The 15036-nt window shown below is 27.0% G+C and overlaps 1 protein-coding gene across 2 annotated transcripts; it reads right to left on the bottom strand.

Annotated features, from left to right (window-relative positions):
• Positions 1-249: 249 nt before the first annotated feature.
• On the bottom strand, positions 250-9169 carry LOC129292239 (probable sulfate transporter 3.5). Of its 2 annotated transcripts, none has more exons than XM_054929805.1 (12): positions 8721-9169; positions 8408-8615; positions 6396-6567; positions 4799-4864; positions 4512-4625; positions 4299-4415; positions 3633-3759; positions 3263-3549; positions 2108-2298; positions 1598-1674; positions 1403-1479; positions 250-834 (listed from the first exon to the last, which is right to left on the bottom strand). In XM_054929805.1, exons 1-12 carry the CDS (start codon positions 9079-9081, stop codon positions 676-678), a joined length of 1956 nt encoding a protein of 651 aa, XP_054785780.1. In that variant the 5' UTR covers positions 9082-9169; the 3' UTR covers positions 250-675. The 2 variants fall into 2 exon arrangements, 1 of the variants encoding a protein (XP_054785780.1); XR_008588886.1 differs by having other exon boundaries at positions 772-834; positions 2172-2298.
• Positions 9170-15036: the final 5867 nt, after the last annotated feature.

Raw genomic sequence — 15036 nt, 5'->3', positions numbered from 1 at the left:
ACACTCGAGGCTTACATATTGCCTCATCTTTTAATATAGGATATCCAACGCTCCTAAATCAATTAAGAGGAAAAACAATTTTTAACCCATTTGTTAAAATATGAAGTGTAGTTAAATCTCTAACTTAATTATTAGTAGAAATCAATATCCTATGATAACTTATTAATTATATTCACTTTTAAAATAAATATTTTTATTTAGATGAAAATGCTTTCTGAGATTAGAAAAAACAATATAGAGAGACAGAGGTATGGTCAAAACTCAACTTACATTGACAAGTAAATCACTCCAATCATGATTGTTCACTCTATCCACTATGATTATTTTACATTGCTTTTGATCTGACAATAGTATGCTAATTTATCTCGATCTCTTCCAAAAAACATCAAAATCTATTTCCCCTTCCTTTTACTTTATTCATCCCCTTTAACAATAATCTTCACACACACACAAAATCTAAAATTAAAGTAGAGATCATCACAACCTTGATAGCAACGCTTTGTTATAGATAATAAGATAGCCAGTTAGAATGTGCTTGGTATTGTGTTGGTTTTAGTTAAAGCCACGTTTTGATCAAAATCAAAAGACTGCTTCTATATTTCTTTGGCCAAAACGCGATTTTGACCAAAATCAAAACAATACCAAACACACACTATAATTTCTTGATATATATGATCATCTCTCAAGAATTTGCTTGGATGCACGAAGCTGAAATTGACTAGCCGCCACTGCATCATCCACACACAAAAAGAAGGACTCTTTCCCAACCACTTCTACAAACTTTGATGTTATCAACTTCTCCATAACCTCCTTCCTTGGGTTCACTATTGAAATCTGCATAATTCAAACAACAACAAAAAATTATGTGTGTTATTATATAAATAATTAAAGGCTTGTCTGATTGCCTGATTTCAGAACACTTTTTTGTTTTGAAAAAAGAAAAAAAAGAATATTTAAAGATATGTTTTCTGTTATTTGTTCTAAAAAATAACAAAAACCAAATCAAAATACATTACATTGTTGATTATTAAAAATTATAGTTACCCTAATCAATAATTATTATAAGTCACTACCATTAATTGTTGGTGGTTATGCTATCGATCAATTTTTTTTATTTTCAAATAATTTTTAAATTAATACAACCAAGCAGATTTTTTATTTATTTTACTTTGAAAAATAATTTTAAAACTGCATTATAATATATATATATATATATATATTTAAATGACAATAAAAACGAAATAGGACTTAATTTTTTTTTTTTAAAGATGTAAGTTAAAAGAGTAAGAAAAGTCAAAGTCGATTCCCATAATTAAAATCTCCCCTCCAACTAATAGAACCTATAAGTTTCGTGCAAAATAAAAACCCGATGCAAAACACGGAATTCATGGGATATACATACCTGCTTTCCATTTTTTCCTAGGATCTTACGTAACTCCAATAGTCCTTCAATGGCAGTTACATCAATGGAGGTTACGCCTGTCCATGTATAAATTAAATAATAATGTTATATTTAATTACATATTATATAGAGAGGATAAAATTTATTTTCCTTATATGTAGAAAATTCACAAAAACATATATATACTTTACGTACTTGATATATCGAGTATGACCTGCTCTACAGTATTCCCGATATGAGAATTCTCCTCGCTCTGGATATACCTCCTGATCCTATTCCATAGTATTTTTTTTAAAGAAAATTTATAAGAAACAAGCTAATAATCATCGTATATCATCTATTTTTTAATATAGATATGTCTAGAACTATAAATACATAAATACGATTTTAATATTTACATGAAAATTTCAGATCGCAAAAGAAGACACGGTAGGTCAAAGTCTAGATAAATATACATAATAACAGTCTGTTTTCAAAATAGACGATCTTCAATTAAGATTCAAAATCTACAATAAACATATTAGAGTTGTGCATTAATCACACACTAAATTAGCTACGTTGGAAAAAGTCACAACTTATTTATATGGTTGTGATTAATTATTTAATCACTCAATGTGGGACTATAATATATTCAAAGAAACAAGTAATTAATGAAGTTGGAAAAAGTGGAAAAAGAAAGGAATATATATATATATATATATATACCTCTCTTTGATGTAGGAAGAGTTGGCGAAGTAGATAGGAGAACCAAGTTGAACGATGAGAACACCTGGCAATAAGGTTGAAGTTGGATACTGCTCAACGTCTCTGTACAAAGATGAGTCTGGTATCTTTCCAAGCTTGCATGACGCTGGCCTAGCCACGTACAACAGTGCTCTCAGCACTCCAAGTCCAATCTTCACATACCAAATCATTTATCAGCACTTAATTACCATCAATTTTTGTCAAAACCGAACTGAGGTCAGACTATAGTCAGGTGGTTGGGTCGATCTGCCTTAATTAAAATAATGAAACCAACAAAGATTGATCCAATTGATAAGGTTTTGGCCAATAATTTATAAGGTTGTGAAATCAATTTTCGCTGTCAATATGAAAATCTTGTTAATGAATAATCTATAAATACCTCTTTATGAGAGCTCTTTGATATGTCCTCATCCTGGTGAGCCCTCAGGAACTAACCCACCTCAACTTATTTTTATAAAAAAGATAATAATATTTTAAACAATATTTAACCATATATTTGTCATATATGTCAAATTTATAGTCAACTGCATTAATAGTATAATAAAACTATTGTCTATTACAAATAATCAAAATAATCAAATATGCCGCTCTAATTATCTAATTAAACCAACACAAGTTTTCATCATTAACTAAAATCACCGATAAATGATCATACGTACACTCGCGGATATAGCACTAGAGAAAAGTTAACCGCAAGTAGAGACAAATCTAAAGGGGGCAAGCGCCCATACTTTCCCATTTTCTTTGTATTTATAGTATAATGCTTCCTTTGTAAAAAACAAATGTTAAAATTGACTCTAGCCCTCCATATTTTATGTGATTTGAAAATCCCCCATACGTATTGAACTCTGGATTCGTCCTTGACTAGTTACAAGACAAATAAAAACACAAAATAACATAATTTGACGATAGTGATTTTTTTTTTTTTTAAAAAATGAAATCCGATTCTAACTGGTTTCGTTGTGGTTCACTTTCCCCAATGATCTAAAAGTTGACTAGACCAAATCGTAGGCCGATTTCTTGTTAGATAAGTGGTACCGGCCTGCTGGTTCATCAATCCGGTTCTGAAATAATTATATGAATAAGTTAGTTGATTATTGAGATTTGGGGACTCACAGATAAGAAGAGGCCAACGTCCATGCTAATGAAGGTGACTCCTAAGAAGCAAGACATGCAAATGAGGAAGTCAAACTTGTCGACCTTGTAGAGATGGATGGCTTCTTCATAGTCAATAAGTCCCAACATGGCTGATATAATGATCGCTGACAGTGCCACTAGAGGAGTGTATCCAAACAAAGGAGCCAAAAATATTAGTGTCATCGCCATAAACACTGCTTGCACTGCGTTCGACATCTGCGTCTTGCATCCTGAGTTATAATTCACTGCACTTTTCGAAAATGGCCCTGCAAAATTCATTATTTACATTATTACCCACATTCATTAATTAATTAATCAATCTTGATTGATTAATTAATTAATTACGTACCACTGGTTAAGTAGCATGAAGTGAAAGAGCCAAGAAGGTTCATTAGACCAAATGCGACCATCTCCTTGTTCCCGTCATGGGGGGTATTTTCGGTCACAGCGAAGCTTCTTCCTATTGCTATACCTTCCTGCAAATAAGAACATAATAAAATATAATTATATGGGTAACGTGAAACAAAATATGGAACTATATAGGCATGTTTAATTACCTATTTTCTGAATAGTTTTTTATTCTGAAAAACAAAAAAAAATGAAAAAAGAAACATGTTTGAAAATTTGTTTTTTATGTTATATGTTCTAAAAAATTAATCTACAAAGTTCTTATAGTTTCTTTTAATTTAGAATTAGGTTCATGTAATATATTTTATTTTAATCAAGCTCTTATAGAATTAATTACATATTTTCTTATAACTCAAAATTTATATAATTAGCCTATGTCTTCTAAATAATTTTTCCACATAATTTTTTTGTAAAAATGTAAAAATTGTATCAAAACAAAAAAATTATCAAAATAATTAAATCAATTTTCTTATAAATTTCAAGTGTTTAATAATTTTAACTTTTAGGTATTAACATGTATAAGGGATAAAAAAAATACAGTGACCTAATTTAAAATTGAAAGAAACTTATAAGTACATGAATATTTTAATTTAATTTAATTTCTTACCGCCAGTGACAAAACGCCTGTGATGATGCCAGCTTTCAGGACTGCCGGTAAATATTTAGGATCAAAGTTTAGTAAGCTGATAGATAGAGGATTTAAGCCTCGATCTAGGTGACCCACCTGAAGTAATTAAAATAACTTATTATGTAAGATAATAATAAATTAAATCAAAGAAAATAGGAAAAAGTAAACTTGATTAATAATTCATTAACTAACAATTTGAATTCCATGATTTTGGCCTTTGGCAAGGTAGGTGATGATAGCTCCAACGATCACTGTTGTTATTGGAGCTATAGCTGCAACCCAAAAGAACTTCTGATTTTTCTTCTTCTGCAAAATCCCAATATTAATGTAAGTAAAAATTAATGAATTAGTTTTTACCAAAAAATATTTTAATTTCTATAAAAGTTCACCTAATTTTTCTGAGACAAAAGTATAAAGACGAATTTTTTGGAGCAATATAAATACACAGTAATACTAAAGACACAAGATAAATCACCTACCACATATTTAGTGAACATCAAGAAAGCAACGAAGATGACGCCCATGAGTGTGGTCTCCCACCTTATCTAACTCAAGAAAATATACATATTTAAAAAAAAGTATTAGCTTAATTTGATTCCTAACAAAAACAAAATTAATTACAATTAGCTACATATAATTATCAAGTAAAACGTTGATTTTTTTTTAAATATCATTTTCATATCACTCATCTCAGCTTCATGTACATTTCTTTAATTGACTGTCACTCGATGTGATATTTTTGCATCTTTTTTCTTCTTTACTTAGGTTTGTACTTTTTTATATACTATGACACTACGTTAAATTTACGTATTAATTATATGGAGACTATGCTAGAATGTTATAATTTGACATAAAAAAGGACAAGCATAGCAAATTAAAAGTTGCAACTAATGCCACACATGACATGAAGCTAGCTCATGCTGTAGAAGGTGAAGACGTGAAGTAAACTGTAAGTAAATATAAACTCTCTTGATATATAAAAGAAGAAAAGGATGTACTAACTAGAACCCATCTAGAAAGAACTCTATGGGGCTAAAATACAAAATTACATAATATTGGGGTAAAATTTAGTTTTAACATTTTTTTACAAATAAAAACGAAACAAAACTTAAAAAAAAAAAAATTGAACATGGTTGCTTGCCCCCTTAAATCTGTCCCTCAATATTAATACTCTATCTACGTCTTTTAAGGGGGGGTGTTTGTATTATTATACACATAGTATTAAGATATAATTAATACATAAAGACACAGAGTACATTATTAAATTAGGAAAATCACAAAAAAGTCCATTATAGGGATTCAAATTAATATAAGGTCTCGCGACTTGCAAAAATTATATACCCCCAAATCACAAATATTTTATTTTGAATTTATGTTGTATATAATTATTAAATTATTCTCATTTAATTTTATTTTAAAAAAAAAACAACCCATCCATTGATTCCCAAATCTTTTGGGGTCATCCTCGATGGAAGCTCGGCTAGAAACAACGGATCGCCTGAGCCACGCAACACCCTAGTTGTAAACCCAAGTTCAGAGTATGGTGCCTATAATTTTAGAGACTTCGATCGAAAACATTTTTGGGCAAGTGAATGATAGAGAAAAAGATTGTGGATATTATAGAGAGGAAAAAAAAAACAAAAAAAACAAAGAGACATGCCAAGAACTGTGGCTCAGGTGATCCATGGTTTCCAGTGGAGCTTCCGTCAGGGATGGGATGGGTTTTTTTTTAAAAAAAAAAATCAGTAATTATACATAAAATATATTTAAAATAAAAAATTTAAAACTTAAGAGTAGTTTATGTATTTCATAGACCCATAATTAGGATTACTGCAATTAACTTTGCAGTGATTTTCCCTATTAAATTTACCCTTAAAGCTTTAAAAATATATTGTTTTAAAGTTGTTAGAGAAAATAAGAGTATAATAAAGATAATAATAAATGATGCTTTGAAATGTTCAAAAGAAATAAAAAAACAGAAATAATAAATTAAAAAGACATGTATTTTGAAAATAAAATATTATTTTTATGTATTAACTTGCAGGTAACAATATTATTAATATGTGGCATACGAACCTCATTCCTGTTGACCACGATGGCCTTGAGCACAGAGATGAGGCTTGTGCGACTGGCGAAATGTGTCATTCCAAATATGCCCCTCAGTTGTTGAAGACACAGTATTACTGCTGTCCCTCCCATGAAGCCTGTTATGGTCGAATGCGATAAGAAATCCACCAATATCCCTAATCTGTAAAATCGCAAATTATTGTTAATTTTTAATTGAACTAAATAAAGTGGAATGAAGATATATGAATTTTCTCTAAATACTCCATCCTTTTAAAATATATACTTCCTTTTTTTAATTTTTAATGTGTAATTAACACTTTTTTTCAAAAATACTCTTAATAAATGACAAAAAAGACTTTTAATAAATAAATCATTCAACCATTTATTTTTAGTAAAAAATAAAGATAAATATAAAAAGATAATATTAATTTAAAGATTAATTTATTAATGATATAATTCAATTAAAATTAAAAATATATTATATTTTTTAATAGATGGAGTAGATGTAGATCCTTGGGACGAGAAAAAGATATAAAAGTTTATGGGTTTCACATCTTCAATAGGGCCTAGAAAACGCTTTAATTTTTAAGTTTTATTTATAAATCACTTTTAATATATTTTACCAAAATCAAGAAATGTTTAAAACTCATTAATTTTATCTAAAAATTTAATAATTTTTTAATTTTATCTCTATTAAATATATATATTTTAACAACATACTTTTTCTGTCTCTATATATAAGGTGTTTTTTAAAAACTTATTTTGTCCATAACTATAATATGTGTCACAATATTTTTAAATAATTAAATAATTTTGTCCTTGTTTTGAAAAGAGAGAAGAGATATTAATTGTATGTTTTACCCACACCACCATGATATTAATCAACATTATTAGAGGTAAAATTAAAAAATTACCGTGATTTAATAGGATTTTAACTAAATAGCAAACTTTATTAGTATATTTGATTCAATTAAAAATATCTTATATATAAATATGGATAAAGTATTTTCTCTCGCCAATATTAGTGGAGGGTAAATGAAAAAATTTATTATAAAAATTTAATGAGATGACTTAACCCAAAAAAAAAAAAAAATTCTCTACCCTATAAATAAACAAGAGGAGGTATCTTTTCTCTCTGCTTGTATCCTTCCATAAATATAAAACGTCCTGTTCATTATGCTTTGCACAAGTCCTGTCTACATAGAAATTAATCAAACTATTCATGGTTTATAAGAATTGAATTCCCTCATTCTCTCCATATTTATAATTCAAACAGTTAATTTAATTATCTATATCATTTAATGTTCGTATATTTAATATCGTCACTTAAATGTTGTTAAAAGCAAAGATCATAATGTGCTTTATGGTAGTAATTAAATGAATAATATATTTAGTTTAATGTTATAATTAGTAATCTTACAATATTAAACTAAATGAATAATTTAATGGACAGATATGATTATATATAGAGACAGAGATATTAAGAGAGGGTAATGCAAACCCAAGGTTCATGGATTTGTTTTATATATATATATATATATAGTATATTAATATGGGCGCCAAGAGAAAAGGGATGAAAAATTTAGTTCATATAAAGTATATAGAATAATGTCAATAAGAATTAAAAAAACTGTTTAACATGTGATTAAACTTGTTTTTATTTCAATTTCTCAAATTCACATGCACCCACACAACCCAAACATGTCAATACAATGTTCGAAACCCACAATAAAACAGTATATATAGTTGTTAGAGCAGACTCATCATAGTGATTATATAAATCTGAACGGTCTAAATGGATGCCCGAAACTGCTCCGTGGCTGATGCACAAGAATCTGTGCAAACAGTGAACACGGTTCGGGATCGAAATTCGCTGTTCAGTGTTCGTCGTCTCTTAACAGCGGTGGAAACTTTCAACAAAACGATAATTATATAGAAATAAACGATGATCATGTAATATATGTGTGCATGTGTGATAAAAACATGTACTGTTCATAAGCGAGTTGTAATTTGATTCTCACCTTAGAATACCTAAAGCAGCCTGAAATACGCCGGTGATGAAGGTAGTGGTGAAAATCAAATGAACATACAGCACAGGATCGTCCTCAGGCTTCGCCACGCTCGAAACCGTTTGGTACAGAAGCAATGACGCCGCCGCTATCGTCCCCACCGCCATGTGCCTTGAGCTTCCAAATATCGCATACACCAGCGGCGGCACAAAACTGCTATCTGCAGTTACACACACACACACACACACACACGCTCTCATGAACACAAGAAGGAGATCGATAAATTAAGCATATATATGAATTGAAGCCAGAAAACAGAACTAACAGAGGCCAATGACGGGTGGAATTTCGGCGAGCTTAGCGTAGCTAATGCCTTGAGGGATGGCGAGACTGGTGATGGTGAGGCCGGCGACGAGGTCGGACCAGAACAATCGGAGATTGTAAGTTGAAAGCCATTCGAACATGGGGACGAAGTACTGTACTCCTTTCACGATTCTATCTCTCCTCGTCGCTCCGCTCTTGAACTGCTTGAAAGGGTCGTCTGGTAACAGCGTCTCCTTCGCTGCCGACTTCAGTTTCGTCAGAAACCCCCTCGGCGCCGAGAAGTTCACCGTCCTGCGGCCTTCGATTTCGGAGGAGGAGGCGCCGCCGTTGGGGTTCATGGAACTGTTGCTGGTCGAACCCATGACGTCCGTCGCCGGCCAGAAGGGCTCACAGGCTAAGAGAGACGGAAACACTGGATTAAGTATAAAACTTGGCTGTGACGACTATCTCAGAACTGGATTTTGTTGGGCGACCAAGGAGGCGTTTATATAGCCGTTTTTAATTAACTGTTCATGATTTTAATTAAATAATTTTGATATTCCCATTTCACTTGTTGTTCAGGCCAAAGAAAAAAATTTAGTTTGTCATATCTTTTGAAAAAAAAAACATAATATTTTGCTTCTATAATTTTATTAAATTTTACCTTTAATCCCTATAATTTTTTTAATATTTTCAATTTTTATAAAAATTAAAACTATTGAAAATATGAAAATTATAAAAACTTAAAAGACAAAGGTTATTCAATCTTTTTAAAATTATAAGATTAAAAATATTGAAAAAAATTACAAAAATTAAAAATAAAACTCAATAAAATTATAAAGACTAAATATTATATTTTCCCTTTGTTTTGGTTAAAGTTTTCAACTATTCATCTCTATTCTCTACCCATATAATTATGAATTATCTATGGTAAAAAATATAACACGCTTTAAACAAGTTTTACAAGAATTAAAAAAAAAAAGTTAAAAGCAGTTTATATATGTTATTAACATGGAAAAAGTTATAATTACTTTCCAAGATTATACAATACAATTAAAATCAATATATCTTAATTATCTTTAGTTTTTTTATATAATGTCTCTACAATATAATTGATAAGGGTATTTGTGGAAAATAAAATTTAATGTTCTTGACTTTTTGCATAGTTTACCACATTATGAACAAATAGTAATAGGTAGAAAATATCTTATATTTTAGACAAGGGAGTAACTTTTAAATTTGTTATTTTATTTTACAATTTTTTTAAAATATAATCATATACTATAAATTTCAATTAAAAAATAAAGGTTAATAGAAACATAAATTATTTAAATGAAAAAAACAGTTGATAAAGACTGAAAGTAGGGCTGTACAAAGGATTGGATAAGATTGGACTTTAGTTTAACCCACAGTCTAGTCTTTTGAAAAAGAATTGGGTTAGTCAACTCATAATCTGGTCTAATCCAGTTATAACTGAAAAATTAGTAGAACTAGATTTGATCCATTGGATTAGAAGATTAGTCTTGATAGTCTAATACTCACTTAACTTTTCTTTTCTTTTTTTCCTATATGAGAGGTAATAATTCATTTCATCCTGATAAATTTAATTAAGATAATAAAAATACTTATAATTATAAAAAAATCCATAACAATCTCTAACAAAAAAAATATTTTAATTACAATTTAAATGATTTAAATTCATAATTTCAACAATGACAACAACAACATTCAACAAATTTTAGTAACATGTCGAATATATATTAGAATAAAAATTTAGCAACAAAATAAATTAAAATTATATTAAATAAAAGGGAAAAATGTGAATGAAAGAAACGCTAAGTTTAAATTTTAAATTATTCAAATATATTAAAAATACTTAAAATTATATTAAAATAATTTTATAGGACTGAATTGGATCAAGTGATTTGAGAGCTTTGTCTCCTATTCAGTCTAACATGAGTAGTATGGTCTTTTTAATATTTCTAGTCTTTTGGACTAACTTTTTAATTGGACCAAATCGAATTTGATTTATTTGAGTTAAATTGGGTTAGATAGAAGAACTAGACTTTTGCACAGCCTTAGTTGGAGGGATGAATGGTAAATAGGATTTGTTTTGGTGAATGCGGCCACCCAAACACGTACTTATGGAGGTGGCTATATAATGTCTTTTTGGCTTTACATAAGAGGAATCAGGTCAATTCACAACTTGAATCATGACTATAAAATATGTAAGATATATATAAATATTAAAAATCATATTATTTAAGAAAAATGATAATAAAATCTATCTAAATTATACAAATGATAATTTAATACTTTAAAATATTATAATTTCAATAAAGTCCCTAGTGACCTATTGGTCAATCACTTTTTTAGTAAAAAGATCATTTTACTTTTATTAAAAATAATAAGTTTCATCCACAACTTTTATTTAAAGAATTATAACTTTATTCTATAAATAGCAAGAGTTGAATAATAAATTATAATTTATCAAGTGTAATTTTTGTTATTAAAAAATAAGTTTCAATTATAATTTTTGTTTAAGTAATAATAATTTTTGTTCTGTAAATTACAAGAGTTAAACAAGAAATCATAATTTTTTAAATATAATTTCTATTATTAAAAAAGAAATTCTCAAAATAACAAATCTCATTCATAATTTTATTTAAAGAATCACAACTTTTTTTCAAAGAATCGCAAGAATTGAATAAGAAAATCCTAATTTATCAATAAGGATAAAATGATCTTTTTACAAAAAAAAAATTATTGACAAAGAGGTCCATAGGAACTTCATTGAAATTATGACATTTTGAGAGATCAATTATCTTTTATATAATTTAAAGGGATTTTATTATCATTTTTTTTATTATTTATCAATCATAATTAATATAATTTATTTAAAATTTTATTGAAATGAATAGACATTTTGGTTATATGTCATTGATTTTTACATAATAAATCACCAGTAAGATTATTTGTGGGCCAAAAAATGATTAGTAAGATTAAGTACTGTTCAATTTGTTAAATTAAATTGTAATATTAAAGTTTAAAATCAAAATGTGTTCTCAAGAATTATCTGTGACTTCTTGATAGTTGATACTATAAAATCCAGACTTTTTTTGACTATGATAAAATGTATTTTGGTTGTTAAAGGTTGTAAGATAAAACAAAAAAAGGAGCTTTTTATGGATAAATAATATTTTAATTTTATTTAATGTAAAATTTATTTTCAATAAAAAGTATTGAGAGATTAATATGATATTTTTGTTTATAGAATGAGATATTTATTTTTACCAGGTTGAACTTTGAGGAGAGTTTTGCCAAGAAAAGATTGAGGAGAAATTTTAAAAAAAAATAATTTAAAGAGAATAAATTATTAATAAATATCTTGATTTTTGTATAATTTCAAAAGAATTACCCATCCCAAATTATAAAACAATATTTTTTATCATAAAATATAAAACAATTTAAAAAAATTCATGTTTCATTAATGATACTATTTTAATATTATCTTTTAAGTAAAAAAATTAAAATAATAATATTATAATAATTAAATGTCTAGAGGCATTTTGAAAAATAAATTCATAAAGTATATTATTATATTTTATAAGTATATGTAATTTTATTTTAAATTATTTTATAATTTGGGGTGGGTGGGGTATTTTATTTTTAATTTATTTTTAGGGAGCCAGCATAGAAGACGGCAGTCTTTTGGTCTGCAAAATTCAACACAGACACGCTTCTTATTCTCACACTTAACCCCTGACATGTGGCCAAAAAAAAAACAAAGAAAGAATCCTGACATGAGATGCATGAACGCGTCGCCGACAGGTTGCCTCTTTGAAATCAAACTTGTTTGGTACTAAAAATAAAAATAAAAAACTCATTCTATATTTTCTACAAATATTTACATTTCAATCCGAGTGAAACGAACTAATTTTATCACCAAGAAGGTTCCTCCCTTAATTGGTCTTTCTATAAATTATTCAAGGTAAAAAAAAATTGGGATAAATTAGATTTACCTTTTTTAATAAAAAGATCAATTAATAAAGAGAAAAGAAATAAGTTTACTTTATACATCAATTTGTAGTAATTCTAAAGGAAAGGGAAGATTGAAGAGTTTTAAGCCCTAGGAAACATTAAGTGAAACAAAAACCGGCCTGTTTAATATCTATTATCATATTTTATTTTTAAAAACTATTTTATAATATAGTTTTTAAAATTATTTTAAAATAAAATAAAATGAAAATTCATTTAGTTATGTCAATTAAAAAATAATTTTATAATTAAAAAATGGATTGATAGTGAGAGTTATAAGTAAATAATGGTGGTAATTAATAATAAAAATTGATCAAAATAACTAGAATTTTTAATAAAAAAATATAGTGTATTTTAAAAATAAAAAAATACACTGAAAAAAATTAATTTTTTTCTATTTTTTTAAAAAATAAAAATAATTTTAGAAACAAATAAATGAAAAAAAAATTATCCAAATAAATTTCTAATTTTTTTGTTTTCAAAAACAAAAAATAATTTTTAAAAACAGAAAACAAAAAAAACCTTTAGTTAGCTAATACTACATAAATATTTTGCAATAGCAGTAGAAAAGGAAGTTAGGATTTTGCTTGCAGTACCAAATTTAACATATGTGTTATATATATAATATAAACTTTATAAGATGCCCTATCTTATTATTAATTTTATTTAAATTTTTTAAATAACATGAGTCTATAAAATTAAAAAAATAATTTTATTATTCATAATTCATAAATATCGTTACTTACTGTAAATTTATCATTTACTTTTTATTATAAAAATAAAATGTTTGAAATTATCATTTGGGAGTTTTTTTTTAATTGCTTTCCATATCCTCTTCTACTCTTACCATACTTTGTGTAGCAGTAGAATTTTCAAATGATCATCTGTACACATTAAACATAAAACAAAACTTAAAGAGATGATAAGCATTAAAGTGATTAATTTGTGAACTATATTGCAAAATAAGATTTATTGAACTATTTATACTAGTGTGCGCGTAAATTTCTGTTTAGATAAGTTATATTTTTGGACTTGTATATAATATCTGATATTATTGATTAATGATTAATTCTAATTTGGTAAAAGTATACATGTGACTTTTTTTATTTTATATAAAATTTTAATTTAATTTCTTAATTCTATAAAATATCTTTTCTGTCATTTAACTCTAATTTCTTTAGTTTCAATAATAGTGATTTTGGTGTCAAATAATTTTTTTTTTAAAAATGCAACTTAACATATTAATATTTTAAAATATTTTATTAACATTTAAAAGTTTAAGGTCGCCATTTTTTTAATGAAAGTTATGTTAAAAGTTAGAGAATTAAAAAATATTTTATAAAATTAAATGATTAAAATGAAATATTATGCAAAATTATAGACCCACAATATACTTCTGCATTCTAATTTAAATCGCACCAACTTCAATTAAAAAAAATTGCAATAGAGAATTTCAAAATTCTATGTCCACAAAAATTACATGCAATTCCAAAATAGTGAATAAAAATTAAATCAACTTTTGACTATTTAGTCCACCACTTGAAGCCTGAATTCTTCAGGCCAAGAACTTAATTTTTTTTAAAAGAAAATGACAAGATCTTAAAAAAATAAATTAATAATGGTTAGATCTTCATCAAAATTTTTTACAAATTAAATTATAAATATCAATTTAAATAGTTACAAATAGAAATTTCTAAAATTTATAAGTTACATTTAATATTTAAATATTTATTTTTAATTGAAACTCTTGGATTTACAATAAGTTGAATTGATATTTTTTAATTATTTTAAAAACAAAATGGTTAAGGATTTAATTAGTATTAATTCATTATTTTGGGAACTGACTGTCATTTTTTCAATTTTTATTTTAAAAGTCTGAATTATATTTCTTTTGCGCGCGAAGGTATTGGTATGGATGAGTAGGATCGATCTGATCATAAATCCTTATTTTATCAGAATGTTAGAAAAATTAATGCTTTCACTATATATCCCACTTATTCTCTGAACAATCTGATTAAAAGCTATCTCTCATAAATTATTTGAAGAGAATTTCAAAAGCTTGACTCTAAAATTCTTATCCAATTACGTAACACATCCTTTTTTGTTTTTTGACACTATTATACCGACCACACGTTTTTGAATTTGTATGAAGGTGTATTTAGCCATTAGGTGGATCTGATTACGCATTCTAATCTTACTAAAATCCTTGAAAATAAATGCGTGATCATTACATATCCCACTACCCATTCATTATTGGTGACGGACGAGAAAATATAGAAATAAATTGAACACTATTTTTT

The sequence above is a fragment of the Prosopis cineraria genome, unplaced genomic scaffold, assembly GCF_029017545.1.
Source record: "Prosopis cineraria cultivar Desert tree isolate PC_DT_omini unplaced genomic scaffold, ASM2901754v1 PC14, whole genome shotgun sequence".
NCBI lineage: Eukaryota > Viridiplantae > Streptophyta > Magnoliopsida > Fabales > Fabaceae > Prosopis > Prosopis cineraria.
This window is presented reverse-complemented; position numbering and strand designations above follow the sequence as displayed.

Coding starts and splice junctions, on each gene's coding strand:
- LOC129292239 (XM_054929805.1), bottom strand. CDS start 9,081: ATGGGTTCGACCAGCAACAGTTCCATGAACCCCAACGGCGGCGCCTCC. Junction 3,550..3,632: donor TTCATGCTACTTAACCAGTG/GTACGTAATTAA, acceptor TGAATTTTGCAG/GGCCATTTTCGAAAAGTGCA. Junction 835..1,402: donor TAGGAAAAAATGGAAAGCAG/GTATGTATATCC, acceptor TGAATTATGCAG/ATTTCAATAGTGAACCCAAG.